The sequence below is a fragment of the Scardinius erythrophthalmus genome (assembly GCF_964197995.2).
Source record: "Scardinius erythrophthalmus genome assembly, chromosome: 1".
Lineage (NCBI taxonomy): Eukaryota > Metazoa > Chordata > Actinopteri > Cypriniformes > Leuciscidae > Scardinius > Scardinius erythrophthalmus.
Window position 1 is genome coordinate 372325 of NC_138221.1, and position 18828 is coordinate 391152.

At 41.6% G+C, this 18828-nt stretch overlaps 1 protein-coding gene across 1 annotated transcript; it reads left to right on the top strand.

Moving 5' to 3' along the window:
• Positions 1–1519: 1519 nt before the first annotated feature.
• On the top strand, positions 1520–17333 carry LOC308687269 (G-protein coupled receptor family C group 5 member B; the record flags this gene model as incomplete). The annotated part of the gene is made up of 3 exons (XM_081359655.1): positions 1520–2501; positions 17111–17145; positions 17241–17333. The coding sequence occupies 3 exons, from the start codon at positions 1520–1522 to the stop codon at positions 17331–17333; spliced, it is 1110 nt and encodes a 369-aa protein (XP_081215781.1).
• Between the last annotated feature and the right edge of the window lie 1495 nt (positions 17334–18828).

An 18828-nucleotide genomic window follows, 5' to 3' on the forward strand; every position in this document is an offset into this window, starting at 1 on the left:
ACTCTTCATCCCTGATGGCATCCAGTTGTGTCTCATTACCTTGTCAGTCTCAGCCTATTTAAACCATGTACACTCATTAATTCCCTGCGAAGTCTTGTACGTGTAACACTGCATTTCTGAGCGTTTCCACTGTTTTCCATGTTCCAGGTTTTTGATATCTGCCTGTGTCCTGGTTGTCCCGTTCCTGTCTCACCCTCTGGATTTGTTTGTTTGATTGGACTGATTTATTGTGCTCTGACCTTTAGCCTGTCTTTTACTACGATTGTGGATTACCCTTTCATTAAAACACTGCATTTGGATCCTCAACCTTCGTGTCTCAGAGCAGTTCGTTACAGGTGACATGGTTCATGCCGCAATGCATGCTGGGAGCCACCATAGTGTAAAACTAATGGCTCCCACCATGCATTGCGGCATGAAGCATGTCACCATTGTTGAGAATCATATGTTGATTCTTGATGTCTGTGTGTGTCTAAAGATTTTTTGTGTGTGTGTGTCTAAAGTTTTTGTTCCCCCATAATGTATTTTAAAGATAAAAATTCAGCATGTCTGATCTTTTGCAAGAAAGTATTGTCAGTGAATATAACCTATTAATAAAGAAGGACCACTTTTGGCCGGGGATAATAGCAGTGAATTATTCTTTTCTATTCTATTATTCTGTTCACCTGATTATTAAATTTTTTATTTTATTCACCTGACTATCTTTGTTTCTGGCTTCCTTTGCAACAAATTATGTATTTTGTTAAACACTGTTACAAAGACCACAAACTCACATAATAAGCCAAGAGTCAAACTGACCAACTAAAGGAAACACTGATCACCATAATGGTTTTCAATAAAACATCATCTAAAACTCTGTTAATTCTCAATAAGGCAGAACTGGAAGTAATAAGTGATAATAAGTAATAAGAAGTCAACTGGTTAGTAAGTGAAGCTGGTAATGTTATTTGTGGAGTTGTTTAATCCTCCTCTGCTGAGATCCTCAGAGGTTTAACGTCTTCTTTTATCTTCAGCTGATTTCATCTTAGGCTGTGTCTGAAGTCAGTTGAAGTTCTTGTTGTTTCTCTTTCCTTCAGTGATTCTGCTTGTTAACAGCAGGTGTTCATCACTAATGCTCAATTATCACTTAATTAATCACTTAATTATCTCATTAACTTTAACTCTGATTCAGAGTTACTTTAACACTCTTTAGAGTGGGACCATATGTACTCAGAGCAGAGTTAATTTAACTCTAGGGATTTTGTTGTGTAGTGTGTACAGACGGATGGACGGATGGATGGGTGGGTGGATAAATGGATAGATAAATGGGGGGATGGATGGGTAGGTTGATGGTAGCAAGTAAATACAACTGGAAGTATGTTGAGAAACTCTGTCTTTCCTGTAGATCACTGTGAGCATAAGAGAGAAAAGAGAAAATCACGCTCATCATCAATCATCATCACCATCATCATCACCATTCTCAACAGATTCAGTTCAGCACTTGCGTCAGATCCATCATCCAATCAGACGCCGCTGTCAAAGCATGTCCATGGATCTCCAGCGGGGGAACGGCTCCATGGATCCTCAGCGGGGGAACGGCTCCAGGCCGGCGGGCTGCGGTCCGGCTCTGGCTCAGGCGTACTGGGCTCTGTGTGATGCGTGGGGTGTGGCGGTTCAGGCCGTGTCCGGGCTGGGCCTGGTGAGCTGTGTGGTGCTGATGCTGGTTCTGCTGCTGTGTTCCCGCCGTCGGTCCGGTGCGCTAGCGGCGCTGCTGCTGTTCCTTCTAGCCACAGCCAGCGTCTTCGCTCTCCCCTACTGCTTCATGATCTCGCTCTCCCCGCAGACCTGCCCAGTGCGCGTGTTTGCCTTCAGCGTGGTGTTCAGCGCAGCGTTTGGCGCTCTGCTAGCGCGCGGTCTGGCCCTGCTGGGGGCGGCACTAGCACGCGGGTGGAGGGAGGCGTGCGTGACCGCGGCGCTAGCGCTGGTGCAGGTAATCGTAGCGGCGGAGTGGCTGCTGGTGGTGCTGGTGCAGGACAAGAGGACGTGCCAGTTCTCACCACCGGAGTTCGCCATGCTGCAGATTTACGTGATGCTCCTGCTAGCCGCGGCGCTGGTGTTAGCGCTGAGCTTCCTCCGGCGCGCGTACGTCACCTACAGCTACAGCTACAGCGGACAGGCGCGCCGTCAGAACAAGCTGCAGGCCGGGCTGCTGGTCCTCACGCTGATGCTGAGCGCCTCGGTCTGGGTCGTCTGGATCACGCTGCTCACCTACGGGAACCAGGCCATGGGCCGCAGCCCCAACTGGGACAACCCCGTGATCAGTGTGGCACTGACCGCTAACGGCTGGGTGCTGCTCCTGGGACATGGCTTCACTCAGGTCTTCTTCATGTGCAGGAGAGACGCCCGCACCAAAGACCCGCCTCTGGACTTCACCGGCTGGACGAGCCCCAGAACACCAGCTTCAGCGGAGCCGAGAACAGGCTCGGACAACAGCGGCTTCCAGACGGATGCGGACGGGAGCAGAGGTATGGGGGAGAGAACACAGTCATGTTGAACATGTTCGACAACTTTACACTTTGTTTCAGCAATAGTAAAAAGCTTAAAAATATAAAAAAAAACACAAAATTAATAGTTTGTATCACATTTATTAGCCTTTTGTGTATAAATCCTACAAACAAGATGAGTTTTCTTTAGCATTAGAGATTCCAGCTTGTTTCCACAGACGGTCTCTTCACTACGAGTCTTTCTATGTTACATCCCAAGTGAATTATGTGTAACATTCTGCGTAACATCACGAGTGTATTCTGCGTAACATCACGAGTGTATTCTGCGTAACATCACAAGTGTATTCTGCGTAACATCACGAGTGTATTCTGCGTAACATCATGAGTGTATTCTGCGTAACATTCTGTGTAACATCACGAGTGTATTCTGCGTAACATCACGAGTGTATTCTGCGTAACATCACGAGTGTATTATGTGTAACATTCTGCATAACATCACGAGTGTATTCTGCGTAACATCACGAGTGTATTCTGCGTAACATCACGAGTGTATTCTGCGTAACATCACGAGTGTATTATGCGTAACATCACGAGTGTATTCTGCGTTACATCACGAGTGTATTCTGCGTAACATCACAAGTGTATTCTGCGTAACATCACAAGTGTATTCTGCGTAACATCACAAGTGTATTCTGCGTAACATCACGAGTGTATTCTGCGTAACATCATGAGTGTATTCTGCGTAACATCATGAGTGTATTCTGCATAACATCACAAGTGTATTCTGCGTAACATCATGAGTGTATTCTGCGTAACATCACGAGTGTATTCTGCGTAACATCACAAGTGTATTCTGCGTAACATCATGAGTGTATTCTGCGTAACATCACGAGTGTATTCTGCGTAACATCATGAGTGTATTCTGCGTAACATCATGAGTGTATTCTGCGTAACATCACAAGTGTATTCTGCGTAACATCACGAGTGTATTCTGCGTAACATCACGAGTGTATTCTGCGTAACATCACGAGTGTATTCTGCGTAACATCACGAGTGTATTCTGCGTAACATCACGAGTGTATTCTGCGTAACATCACGAGTGTATTCTGCGTAACATCACGAGTGTATTCTGCGTAACATCACGAGTGTATTCTGCGTAACATCACGAGTGTATTCTGCGTAACATCACGAGTGTATTCTGCGTAACATCATGAGTGTATTCTGCGTAACATCACGAATGTATTCTGCGTAACATCACGAGTGTATTCTGCGTAACATCACTAGTGTATTCTGCGTAACATCACAAGTGTATTCTGCGTAACATCACAAGTGTATTCTGCGTAACATCACGAGTGTATTCTGCGTAACATCATGAGTGTATTCTGCGTAACATCACGAGTGTATTCTGCGTAACATCACTAGTGTATTCTGCGTAACATCACAAATGTATTCTGCGTAACATCATGAGTGTATTCTGCGTAACATCACGAGTGTATTCTGCGTAACATCACGAGTGTATTATGCGTAACATCACGAGTGTATTCTGCGTAACATCACAAGTGTATTCTGCGTAACATCACGAGTGTATTATGTGTAACATTCTGCGTAACATCACGAGTGTATTCTGCGTAACATCACAAGTGTATTCTGCGTAACATCACGAGTGTATTATGTGTAACATTCTGCGTAACATCACGAGTGTATTCTGCGTAACATCACAAGTGTATTATGTGTAACATTCTGCGTAACATCACAAGTGTATTCTGCGTAACATCACGAGTGTATTCTGCGTAACATCACAAGTGTATTCTGCGTAACATCATGAGTGTATTCTGCGTAACATCACAAGTGTATTATGTGTAACATTCTGCGTAACATCACAAGTGTATTCTGCGTAACATCACGAGTGTATTCTGCGTAACATCACAAGTGTATTCTGCGTAACATCATGAGTGTATTCTGCGTAACATCACAAGTGTATTATGTGTAACATTCTGCGTAACATCACAAGTGTATTCTGCGTAACATCACGAGTGTATTCTGCGTAACATCACGAGTGTATTCTGCGTAACATCACGAGTGTATTCTGCGTAACATCACAAGTGTATTATGTGTAACATTCTGCGTAACATCACAAGTGTATTCTGCGTAACATCACGAGTGTATTCTGCGTAACATCACGAGTGTATTCTGCGTAACATCACAAGTGTATTCTGCGTAACATCACAAGTGTATTATGTGTAACATTCTGCGTAACATCACGAGTGTATTCTGCGTAACATCACAAGTGTATTATGTGTAACATTCTGCGTAACATCACAAGTGTATTCTGCGTAACATCACAAGTGTATTCTGCGTAACATCACAAGTGTATTATGTGTAACATTCTGCGTAACATCACAAGTGTATTCTGCGTAACATCACAAGTGTATTCTGCGTAACATCACGAGTGTATTCTGCGTAACATCACAAGTGTATTCTGCGTAACATCACGAGTGTATTCTGCGTAACATCACGAGTGTATTCTGCGTAACATCACGAGTGTATTCTGCGTAACATCACGAGTGTATTCTGCGTAACATCACAAGTGTATTCTGCGTAACATCACAAGTGTATTATGTGTAACATTCTGCGTAACATCACGAGTGTATTCTGCGTAACATCACAAGTGTATTATGTGTAACATTCTGCGTAACATCACAAGTGTATTCTGCGTAACATCACGAGTGTATTCTGCGTAACATCACGAGTGTATTCTGCGTAACATCACGAGTGTATTCTGCGTAACATCACAAGTGTATTATGTGTAACATTCTGCGTAACATCACAAGTGTATTCTGCGTAACATCACAAGTGTATTCTGCGTAACATCACGAGTGTATTCTGCGTAACATCACAAGTGTATTCTGCGTAACATCACAAGTGTATTCTGTGTAACATCACAAGTGTATTCTGCGTAACATCACGAGTGTATTATGTGTAACATTCTGCGTAACATCACGAGTGTATTCTGCGTAACATCACGAGTGTATTCTGCGTAACATCACGAGTGTATTCTGCGTAACATCACGAGTGTATTCTGCGTAACATCACAAGTGTATTATGTGTAACATTCTGCGTAACATCACAAGTGTATTCTGCGTAACATCACAAGTGTATTATGTGTAACATTCTGCGTAACATCACGAGTGTATTCTGCGTAACATCACGAGTGTATTCTGCGTAACATCACGAGTGTATTCTGCGTAACATCACGAGTGTATTCTGCGTAACATCACAAGTGTATTCTGCGTAACATCACAAGTGTATTCTGTGTAACATCACAAGTGTATTCTGCGTAACATCACGAGTGTATTCTGCGTAACATCACGAGTGTATTCTGCGTAACATCACGAGTGTATTCTGCGTAACATCACGAGTGTATTCTGCGTAACATCACGAGTGTATTCTGCGTAACATCATGAGTGTATTATGCGTAACATCACAAGTGTATTCTGCGTAACATCACGAGTGTATTCTGCGTAACATCACGAGTGTATTATGTGTAACATTCTGCGTAACATCACGAGTGTATTCTGCGTAACATCACGAGTGTATTCTGCGTAACATCACGAGTGTATTCTGCGTAACATCACGAGTGTATTCTGCGTAACATCATGAGTGTATTATGCGTAACATCACAAGTGTATTCTGCGTAACATCACGAGTGTATTCTGCGTAACATCACGAGTGTATTATGTGTAACATTCTGCGTAACATCACGTGTGTATTCTGCGTAACATCACGAGTGTATTCTGCGTAACATCACGAGTGTATTATGCGTAACATCACAAGTGTATTCTGCGTAACATCACGAGTGTATTCTGCGTAACATCACGAGTGTATTATGTGTAACATTCTGCGTAACATCACGTGTGTATTCTGCGTAACATCACGAGTGTATTCTGCGTAACATCACAAGTGTATTCTGCGTAACATCACGAGTGTATTCTGCGTAACATCACGAGTGTATTATGTGTAACATTCTGCGTAACATCACGAGTGTATTCTGCGTAACATCACGAGTGTATTCTGCGTAACATCACGAGTGTATTCTGCGTAACATCACGAGTGTATTCTGCGTAACATCATGAGTGTATTATGCGTAACATCACGAGTGTATTCTGCGTAACATCACGAGTGTATTCTGCGTAACATCACGAGTGTATTCTGCGTAACATCATGAGTGTATTATGCGTAACATCACAAGTGTATTCTGCGTAACATCACGAGTGTATTCTGCGTAACATCACGAGTGTATTATGTGTAACATTCTGCGTAACATCACGTGTGTATTCTGCGTAACATCACGAGTGTATTCTGCGTAACATCACGAGTGTATTATGTGTAACATTCTGCGTAACATCACGAGTGTATTCTGCGTAACATCACGAGTGTATTCTGCGTAACATCACGAGTGTATTCTGCGTAACATCACGAGTGTATTCTGCGTAACATCACGAGTGTATTCTGCGTAACATCATGAGTGTATTATGCGTAACATCACAAGTGTATTCTGCGTAACATCACGAGTGTATTCTGCGTAACATCACGAGTGTATTATGTGTAACATTCTGCGTAACATCACGTGTGTATTCTGCGTAACATCACGAGTGTATTCTGCGTAACATCACGAGTGTATTCTGCGTAACATCACGAGTGTATTCTGCGTAACATCACAAGTGTATTCTGTGTAACATCACAAGTGTATTCTGCGTAACATCATGAGTGTATTCTGCGTAACATCACGAGTGTATTATGTGTAACATTCTGCGTAACATCACGAGTGTATTCTGCGTAACATCACGAGTGTATTCTGTATAACATTCTGCGTAACATCACAAGTGTATTCTGCGTAACATCACGAGTGTATTCTGCGTAACATCACGAGTGTATTATGCGTAACATCACGAGTGTATTCTGTGTAACATCACGAGTGTATTCTGCGTAACATCACGAGTGTATTATGTGTAACATTCTGCGTAACATCACGTGTGTATTCTGCGTAACATCACGAGTGTATTCTGCGTAACATCACAAGTGTATTATGTGTAACATTCTGCGTAACATCACAAGTGTATTCTGCGTAACATCACGAGTGTATTCTGCGTAACATCACGAGTGTATTATGTGTAACATTCTGCGTAACATCACAAGTGTATTCTGCGTAACATCACAAGTGTATTCTGCGTAACATCACGAGTGTATTCTGCGTAACATCACAAGTGTATTCTGCGTAACATCACAAGTGTATTCTGTGTAACATCACAAGTGTATTCTGCGTAACATCACGAGTGTATTATGTGTAACATTCTGCGTAACATCACGAGTGTATTCTGCGTAACATCACGAGTGTATTCTGCGTAACATCACGAGTGTATTCTGCGTAACATCACGAGTGTATTCTGCGTAACATCACAAGTGTATTATGTGTAACATTCTGCGTAACATCACAAGTGTATTCTGCGTAACATCACAAGTGTATTATGTGTAACATTCTGCGTAACATCACGAGTGTATTCTGCGTAACATCACGAGTGTATTCTGCGTAACATCACGAGTGTATTCTGCGTAACATCACGAGTGTATTCTGCGTAACATCACAAGTGTATTCTGCGTAACATCACAAGTGTATTCTGTGTAACATCACAAGTGTATTCTGCGTAACATCACGAGTGTATTCTGCGTAACATCACGAGTGTATTCTGCGTAACATCACGAGTGTATTCTGCGTAACATCACGAGTGTATTCTGCGTAACATCACGAGTGTATTCTGCGTAACATCATGAGTGTATTATGCGTAACATCACAAGTGTATTCTGCGTAACATCACGAGTGTATTCTGCGTAACATCACGAGTGTATTATGTGTAACATTCTGCGTAACATCACGAGTGTATTCTGCGTAACATCACGAGTGTATTCTGCGTAACATCACGAGTGTATTCTGCGTAACATCACGAGTGTATTCTGCGTAACATCATGAGTGTATTATGCGTAACATCACAAGTGTATTCTGCGTAACATCACGAGTGTATTCTGCGTAACATCACGAGTGTATTATGTGTAACATTCTGCGTAACATCACGTGTGTATTCTGCGTAACATCACGAGTGTATTCTGCGTAACATCACGAGTGTATTATGCGTAACATCACAAGTGTATTCTGCGTAACATCACGAGTGTATTCTGCGTAACATCACGAGTGTATTATGTGTAACATTCTGCGTAACATCACGTGTGTATTCTGCGTAACATCACGAGTGTATTCTGCGTAACATCACAAGTGTATTCTGCGTAACATCACGAGTGTATTCTGCGTAACATCACGAGTGTATTATGTGTAACATTCTGCGTAACATCACGAGTGTATTCTGCGTAACATCACGAGTGTATTCTGCGTAACATCACGAGTGTATTCTGCGTAACATCACGAGTGTATTCTGCGTAACATCATGAGTGTATTATGCGTAACATCACGAGTGTATTCTGCGTAACATCACGAGTGTATTCTGCGTAACATCACGAGTGTATTCTGCGTAACATCACGAGTGTATTCTGCGTAACATCATGAGTGTATTATGCGTAACATCACAAGTGTATTCTGCGTAACATCACGAGTGTATTCTGCGTAACATCACGAGTGTATTATGTGTAACATTCTGCGTAACATCACGTGTGTATTCTGCGTAACATCACGAGTGTATTCTGCGTAACATCACGAGTGTATTATGTGTAACATTCTGCGTAACATCACGAGTGTATTCTGCGTAACATCACGAGTGTATTCTGCGTAACATCACGAGTGTATTCTGCGTAACATCACGAGTGTATTCTGCGTAACATCACGAGTGTATTCTGCGTAACATCATGAGTGTATTATGCGTAACATCACAAGTGTATTCTGCGTAACATCACGAGTGTATTCTGCGTAACATCACGAGTGTATTATGTGTAACATTCTGCGTAACATCACGTGTGTATTCTGCGTAACATCACGAGTGTATTCTGCGTAACATCACGAGTGTATTCTGCGTAACATCACGAGTGTATTCTGCGTAACATCACAAGTGTATTCTGTGTAACATCACAAGTGTATTCTGCGTAACATCATGAGTGTATTCTGCGTAACATCACGAGTGTATTATGTGTAACATTCTGCGTAACATCACGAGTGTATTCTGCGTAACATCACGAGTGTATTCTGTATAACATTCTGCGTAACATCACAAGTGTATTCTGCGTAACATCACGAGTGTATTCTGCGTAACATCACGAGTGTATTATGCGTAACATCACGAGTGTATTCTGTGTAACATCACGAGTGTATTCTGCGTAACATCACGAGTGTATTATGTGTAACATTCTGCGTAACATCACGTGTGTATTCTGCGTAACATCACGAGTGTATTCTGCGTAACATCACGAGTGTATTCTGCGTAACATCACGAGTGTATTCTGCGTAACATCACAAGTGTATTCTGTGTAACATCACAAGTGTATTCTGCGTAACATCATGAGTGTATTCTGCGTAACATCACGAGTGTATTATGTGTAACATTCTGCGTAACATCACGAGTGTATTCTGCGTAACATCACGAGTGTATTCTGTATAACATTCTGCGTAACATCACGAGTGTATTCTGCGTAACATCACGAGTGTATTCTGCGTAACATCACGAGTGTATTATGCGTAACATCACGAGTGTATTCTGCGTAACATCACGAGTGTATTCTGCGTAACATCACGAGTGTATTCTGTATAACATTCTGCGTAACATCACAAGTGTATTCTGCGTAACATCACGAGTGTATTCTGCGTAACATCACGAGTGTATTCTGCGTAACATCACGAGTGTATTCTGCGTAACATCACGAGTGTATTCTGCGTAACATCACGAGTGTATTATGCGTAACATCACGAGTGTATTCTGCGTAACATCACGAGTGTATTCTGTATAACATTCTGCGTAACATCACAAGTGTATTCTGCGTAACATCATGAGTGTATTCTGCGTAACATCACGAGTGTATTATGCGTAACATCACGAGTGTATTCTGCGTAACATCACGAGTGTATTATGCGTAACATCACGAGTGTATTATGCGTAACATCACGAGTGTATTCTGCGTAACATCACAAGTGTATTCTGCGTAACATCACAAGTGTATTCTGCGTAACATCACAAGTGTATTCTGCGTAACATCATGAGTGTATTCTGCGTAACATCACGAGTGTATTATGCGTAACATCACGAGTGTATTCTGCGTAACATCACGAGTGTATTATGCGTAACATCACGAGTGTATTATGCGTAACATCACGAGTGTATTCTGCGTAACATCACAAGTGTATTCTGCGTAACATCACAAGTGTATTCTGCGTAACATCACGAGTGTATTCTGCGTAACATCACGAGTGTATTCTGCGTAACATCATGAGTGTATTCTGCGTAACATCACGAGTGTATTCTGCGTAACATCACGAGTGTATTCTGCGTAACATCACGAGTGTATTCTGCGTAACATCACGAGTGTATTCTGCGTAACATCACGAGTGTATTCTGCGTAACATCATGAGTGTATTCTGCGTAACATCACGAATGTATTCTGCGTAACATCACGAGTGTATTCTGCGTAACATCACTAGTGTATTCTGCGTAACATCACAAGTGTATTCTGCGTAACATCACAAGTGTATTCTGCGTAACATCACGAGTGTATTCTGCGTAACATCATGAGTGTATTCTGCGTAACATCACGAGTGTATTCTGCGTAACATCACAAGTGTATTCTGCGTAACATCACAAGTGTATTCTGCGTAACATCATGAGTGTATTCTGCGTAACATCACGAGTGTATTCTGCGTAACATCACGAGTGTATTATGCGTAACATCACGAGTGTATTCTGCGTAACATCACAAGTGTATTCTGCGTAACATCACGAGTGTATTCTGCGTAACATCACAAGTGTATTCTGCGTAACATCATGAGTGTATTCTGCGTAACATCACAAGTGTATTATGTGTAACATTCTGCGTAACATCACAAGTGTATTCTGCGTAACATCACGAGTGTATTCTGCGTAACATCACAAGTGTATTCTGCGTAACATCATGAGTGTATTCTGCGTAACATCACAAGTGTATTATGTGTAACATTCTGCGTAACATCACAAGTGTATTCTGCGTAACATCACGAGTGTATTCTGCGTAACATCACGAGTGTATTCTGCGTAACATCACGAGTGTATTCTGCGTAACATCACGAGTGTATTCTGCGTAACATCACAAGTGTATTCTGCGTAACATCACAAGTGTATTATGTGTAACATTCTGCGTAACATCACGAGTGTATTCTGCGTAACATCACAAGTGTATTATGTGTAACATTCTGCGTAACATCACAAGTGTATTCTGCGTAACATCACAAGTGTATTCTGCGTAACATCACAAGTGTATTATGTGTAACATTCTGCGTAACATCACAAGTGTATTCTGCGTAACATCACAAGTGTATTCTGCGTAACATCACGAGTGTATTCTGCGTAACATCACAAGTGTATTCTGCGTAACATCACGAGTGTATTCTGCGTAACATCACGAGTGTATTCTGCGTAACATCACGAGTGTATTCTGCGTAACATCACGAGTGTATTCTGCGTAACATCACAAGTGTATTCTGCGTAACATCACAAGTGTATTATGTGTAACATTCTGCGTAACATCACGAGTGTATTCTGCGTAACATCACAAGTGTATTATGTGTAACATTCTGCGTAACATCACAAGTGTATTCTGCGTAACATCACGAGTGTATTCTGCGTAACATCACGAGTGTATTCTGCGTAACATCACGAGTGTATTCTGCGTAACATCACAAGTGTATTATGTGTAACATTCTGCGTAACATCACAAGTGTATTCTGGGTAACATCACAAGTGTATTCTGCGTAACATCACGAGTGTATTCTGCGTAACATCACGAGTGTATTCTGCGTAACATCACAAGTGTATTATGTGTAACATTCTGCGTAACATCACAAGTGTATTCTGCGTAACATCACAAGTGTATTATGTGTAACATTCTGCGTAACATCACAAGTGTATTCTGCGTAACATCACGAGTGTATTCTGCGTAACATCACGAGTGTATTCTGCGTAACATCACGAGTGTATTCTGCGTAACATCACAAGTGTATTCTGCGTAACATCACAAGTGTATTCTGTGTAACATCACAAGTGTATTCTGCGTAACATCACGAGTGTATTCTGCGTAACATCACGAGTGTATTATGTGTAACATTCTGCGTAACATCACGAGTGTATTCTGCGTAACATCACGAGTGTATTCTGCGTAACATCACGAGTGTATTCTGCGTAACATCACGAGTGTATTCTGCGTAACATCACAAGTGTATTATGTGTAACATTCTGCGTAACATCACAAGTGTATTCTGCGTAACATCACAAGTGTATTATGTGTAACATTCTGCGTAACATCACGAGTGTATTCTGCGTAACATCACGAGTGTATTCTGCGTAACATCACGAGTGTATTCTGCGTAACATCACGAGTGTATTCTGCGTAACATCACAAGTGTATTCTGCGTAACATCACAAGTGTATTCTGTGTAACATCACAAGTGTATTCTGCGTAACATCACGAGTGTATTCTGCGTAACATCACGAGTGTATTCTGCGTAACATCACGAGTGTATTCTGCGTAACATCACGAGTGTATTCTGCGTAACATCACGAGTGTATTCTGCGTAACATCATGAGTGTATTATGCGTAACATCACAAGTGTATTCTGCGTAACATCACGAGTGTATTCTGCGTAACATCACGAGTGTATTATGTGTAACATTCTGCGTAACATCACGAGTGTATTCTGCGTAACATCACGAGTGTATTCTGCGTAACATCACGAGTGTATTCTGCGTAACATCACGAGTGTATTCTGCGTAACATCATGAGTGTATTATGCGTAACATCACAAGTGTATTCTGCGTAACATCACGAGTGTATTCTGCGTAACATCACGAGTGTATTATGTGTAACATTCTGCGTAACATCACGTGTGTATTCTGCGTAACATCACGAGTGTATTCTGCGTAACATCACGAGTGTATTATGCGTAACATCACAAGTGTATTCTGCGTAACATCACGAGTGTATTCTGCGTAACATCACGAGTGTATTATGTGTAACATTCTGCGTAACATCACGTGTGTATTCTGCGTAACATCACGAGTGTATTCTGCGTAACATCACAAGTGTATTCTGCGTAACATCACGAGTGTATTCTGCGTAACATCACGAGTGTATTATGTGTAACATTCTGCGTAACATCACGAGTGTATTCTGCGTAACATCACGAGTGTATTCTGCGTAACATCACGAGTGTATTCTGCGTAACATCACGAGTGTATTCTGCATAACATCATGAGTGTATTATGCGTAACATCACGAGTGTATTCTGCGTAACATCACGAGTGTATTCTGCGTAACATCACGAGTGTATTCTGCGTAACATCACGAGTGTATTCTGCGTAACATCATGAGTGTATTATGCGTAACATCACAAGTGTATTCTGCGTAACATCACGAGTGTATTCTGCGTAACATCACGAGTGTATTATGTGTAACATTCTGCGTAACATCACGTGTGTATTCTGCGTAACATCACGAGTGTATTCTGCGTAACATCACGAGTGTATTATGTGTAACATTCTGCGTAACATCACGAGTGTATTCTGCGTAACATCACGAGTGTATTCTGCGTAACATCACGAGTGTATTCTGCGTAACATCACGAGTGTATTATGTGTAACATTCTGCGTAACATCACGTGTGTATTCTGCGTAACATCACGAGTGTATTCTGCGTAACATCACGAGTGTATTATGTGTAACATTCTGCGTAACATCACGTGTGTATTCTGCGTAACATCACGAGTGTATTCTGCGTAACATCACGAGTGTATTATGTGTAACATTCTGCGTAACATCACGAGTGTATTCTGCGTAACATCACGAGTGTATTCTGCGTAACATCACGAGTGTATTCTGCGTAACATCACGAGTGTATTCTGCGTAACATCACGAGTGTATTCTGCGTAACATCACGAGTGTATTATGCGTAACATCACGAGTGTATTATGCGTAACATCACAAGTGTATTCTGCGTAACATCACGAGTGTATTCTGCGTAACATCACGAGTGTATTATGTGTAACATTCTGCGTAACATCACGTGTGTATTCTGCGTAACATCACGAGTGTATTCTGCGTAACATCACGAGTGTATTCTGCGTAACATCACGAGTGTATTCTGCGTAACATCACAAGTGTATTCTGTGTAACATCACAAGTGTATTCTGCGTAACATCATGAGTGTATTCTGCGTAACATCACGAGTGTATTATGTGTAACATTCTGCGTAACATCACGTGTGTATTCTGCGTAACATCACGAGTGTATTCTGCGTAACATCACAAGTGTATTCTGCGTAACATCACGAGTGTATTCTGCGTAACATCACGAGTGTATTATGTGTAACATTCTGCGTAACATCACGAGTGTATTCTGCGTAACATCACGAGTGTATTCTGCGTAACATCACGAGTGTATTCTGCGTAACATCACGAGTGTATTCTGCATAACATCATGAGTGTATTATGCGTAACATCACGAGTGTATTCTGCGTAACATCACGAGTGTATTCTGCGTAACATCACGAGTGTATTCTGCGTAACATCACGAGTGTATTCTGCGTAACATCATGAGTGTATTATGCGTAACATCACAAGTGTATTCTGCGTAACATCACGAGTGTATTCTGCGTAACATCACGAGTGTATTATGTGTAACATTCTGCGTAACATCACGTGTGTATTCTGCGTAACATCACGAGTGTATTCTGCGTAACATCACGAGTGTATTATGTGTAACATTCTGCGTAACATCACGAGTGTATTCTGCGTAACATCACGAGTGTATTCTGCGTAACATCACGAGTGTATTCTGCGTAACATCACGAGTGTATTATGTGTAACATTCTGCGTAACATCACGTGTGTATTCTGCGTAACATCACGAGTGTATTCTGCGTAACATCACGAGTGTATTCTGCGTAACATCACGAGTGTATTCTGCGTAACATCACGAGTGTATTCTGCGTAACATCACGAGTGTATTATGCGTAACATCACGAGTGTATTATGCGTAACATCACAAGTGTATTCTGCGTAACATCACGAGTGTATTATGTGTAACATTCTGCGTAACATCACGTGTGTATTCTGCGTAACATCACGAGTGTATTCTGCGTAACATCACGAGTGTATTCTGCGTAACATCACGAGTGTATTCTGCGTAACATCACAAGTGTATTCTGTGTAACATCACAAGTGTATTCTGCGTAACATCATGAGTGTATTCTGCGTAACATCACGAGTGTATTATGTGTAACATTCTGCGTAACATCACGAGTGTATTCTGCGTAACATCACGAGTGTATTCTGTATAACATTCTGCGTAACATCACAAGTGTATTCTGCGTAACATCACGAGTGTATTCTGCGTAACATCACGAGTGTATTATGCGTAACATCACGAGTGTATTATGCGTAACATCACGAGTGTATTCTGTGTAACATCACGAGTGTATTCTGCGTAACATCACGAGTGTATTATGTGTAACATTCTGCGTAACATCACGTGTGTATTCTGCGTAACATCACGAGTGTATTCTGCGTAACATCACGAGTGTATTCTGCGTAACATCACGAGTGTATTCTGCGTAACATCACAAGTGTATTCTGTGTAACATCACAAGTGTATTCTGCGTAACATCATGAGTGTATTCTGCGTAACATCACGAGTGTATTATGTGTAACATTCTGCGTAACATCACGAGTGTATTCTGCGTAACATCACGAGTGTATTCTGTATAACATTCTGCGTAACATCACAAGTGTATTCTGCGTAACATCACGAGTGTATTCTGCGTAACATCACGAGTGTATTCTGCGTAACATCACGAGTGTATTATGCGTAACATCACGAGTGTATTCTGCGTAACATCACGAGTGTATTCTGCGTAACATCACGAGTGTATTCTGTATAACATTCTGCGTAACATCACAAGTGTATTCTGCGTAACATCACGAGTGTATTCTGCGTAACATCACGAGTGTATTCTGCGTAACATCACGAGTGTATTCTGCGTAACATCACGAGTGTATTCTGCGTAACATCACGAGTGTATTATGCGTAACATCACGAGTGTATTCTGCGTAACATCACGAGTGTATTCTGTATAACATTCTGCGTAACATCACAAGTGTATTCTGCGTAACATCATGAGTGTATTCTGCGTAACATCACGAGTGTATTATGCGTAACATCACGAGTGTATTCTGCGTAACATCACGAGTGTATTATGCGTAACATCACGAGTGTATTATGCGTAACATCACGAGTGTATTATGCGTAACATCACGAGTGTATTCTGCGTAACATCACAAGTGTATTATGCATAACATTCTGCATAACATTCTACAAAGGTGACATGTTTCTTTTGCAGGTCAAGTCGTGGCGTCTTCTGGAATCTTCATGAGTGTGAGTTCTCATCGTCAAATCATAATCTTGCAGCACTGGGTGGGTGATGATGTCACTGTCACATGGTACAATCTGCAGTGTGTTTTATGTTTCAGGAGATCTGTGCTGAGAAAGACTACAGCATCCCACGTCCCACTACCACCAACATCAGCGAGCCGTACGACGACTACTACGGGCAGAGGGCTTGACGACTGCTCAAGTTCACACACTCTTTCTGTCTCCTGAGTTCATGAACCTCCAGAAATTCGAGATTGAAGGCCACGTTGTTATTTAGTGGCGTCCTTCAGAAGCTACATGATATTTCAAACAAAGCAAAAATAATCACGCCTGTAATAACGAAAAATAATCACGAGTTCACGCCTGTGCAAAAGTTACCTGCAAAACTGACCAGTTTTTCTGAGAAAACAAGCCATGGCCAGCAGGGGACGACAGACTGATTTCGTGCACAACACTAAACCTTCCTTGTTGTCTCGCAGCAATGACCGGGCCAGCCTGGAAACAACTGCTCTGAAGTTGTGGGAAAATGTCTAGGAAACATTTCTTGGTAACACTTTCTATGAAGCCTGTATTTATAACGCATCATAAGGGTATTCTTAATGCGTTATAATACACTTGTAATGCCTTATAAACAAACTTATAATGGGTTGTATCATCTCATGAATAATCGCAACTACAGTAAAAATAATTACCTATTTGTGGGTATAACTATTAAAGTCCCCCTGTAGTCAATCATGTTATCCCTTAAACTTATCTTTGATCACCAAACTGACATATTTTAACATTTTTAACTGTGAAAATAATTTCTTCATGCCTTAAAATAGCTTGAATGTAACTCGACACCCTTGCCTCATTTAGTATGCGCGGTTCTATGAATATGCAAATGAGCCCCGCCTCCACTCACTCCCTCAGCTCAGAGATCCACTGGTTGACGATCACACGTTGATCTGATTGGTTACAAGGTAGTTTGTGACGTCAGATCTTTTCCAAATCTAATAAGTAGGTAAGCGTTAGTTCTGTTGTTAGGATTATTGATATGATACTGAGATTGCACATTGACCACATGTGTGTGTGTGTGTGATATTGAGATGATACAGCACAGTATAAGGTTGTGTATAAGGCGGCTTCATAGAAAGTGTTACCCTTTTTTAGTGGGGGAGGGTGTAGTCGTACAGATGCAAGTACTCTTATTATGTATGTATTGTTTTAGTTATGATGATGATTAGTTATGATTTATTAAGTATGCTGACTTCACTTAACCCTGCGTCCACTGGCGGCTGACACTAGAGGGCGCTGGCGAGTCACACTGACAGTCATTCCAACACAGTGTCAAACTACATCTCTTGTTGTTGTGTGTGTTGTATTTGGCAGAATGTGACAGAAATAAAGAGCGCATGTGCCAGCAGAAAACACTGTCTCTTCTGTGTGTGCAACACATGCAGGAATAAAGAGTGTGTGTTAATGCGACAGTGACTCTGAGATCAGGAAGAATAACTAACTCTTTCCCAGGAGTTTAAAGAGCATCTAGACGTGTGTTTACCTGTGAGCAGCGAAGAGAGAATGATCAGTCCCGGCAGACACAGATCTCAGAATGGAAGAATATGCTGTAGATAAACTTATATCACCTGTCCATCTTAGACCCTGAGCAAAGCCTTGTTAAACATGAGAGGAACACACACACCTGAG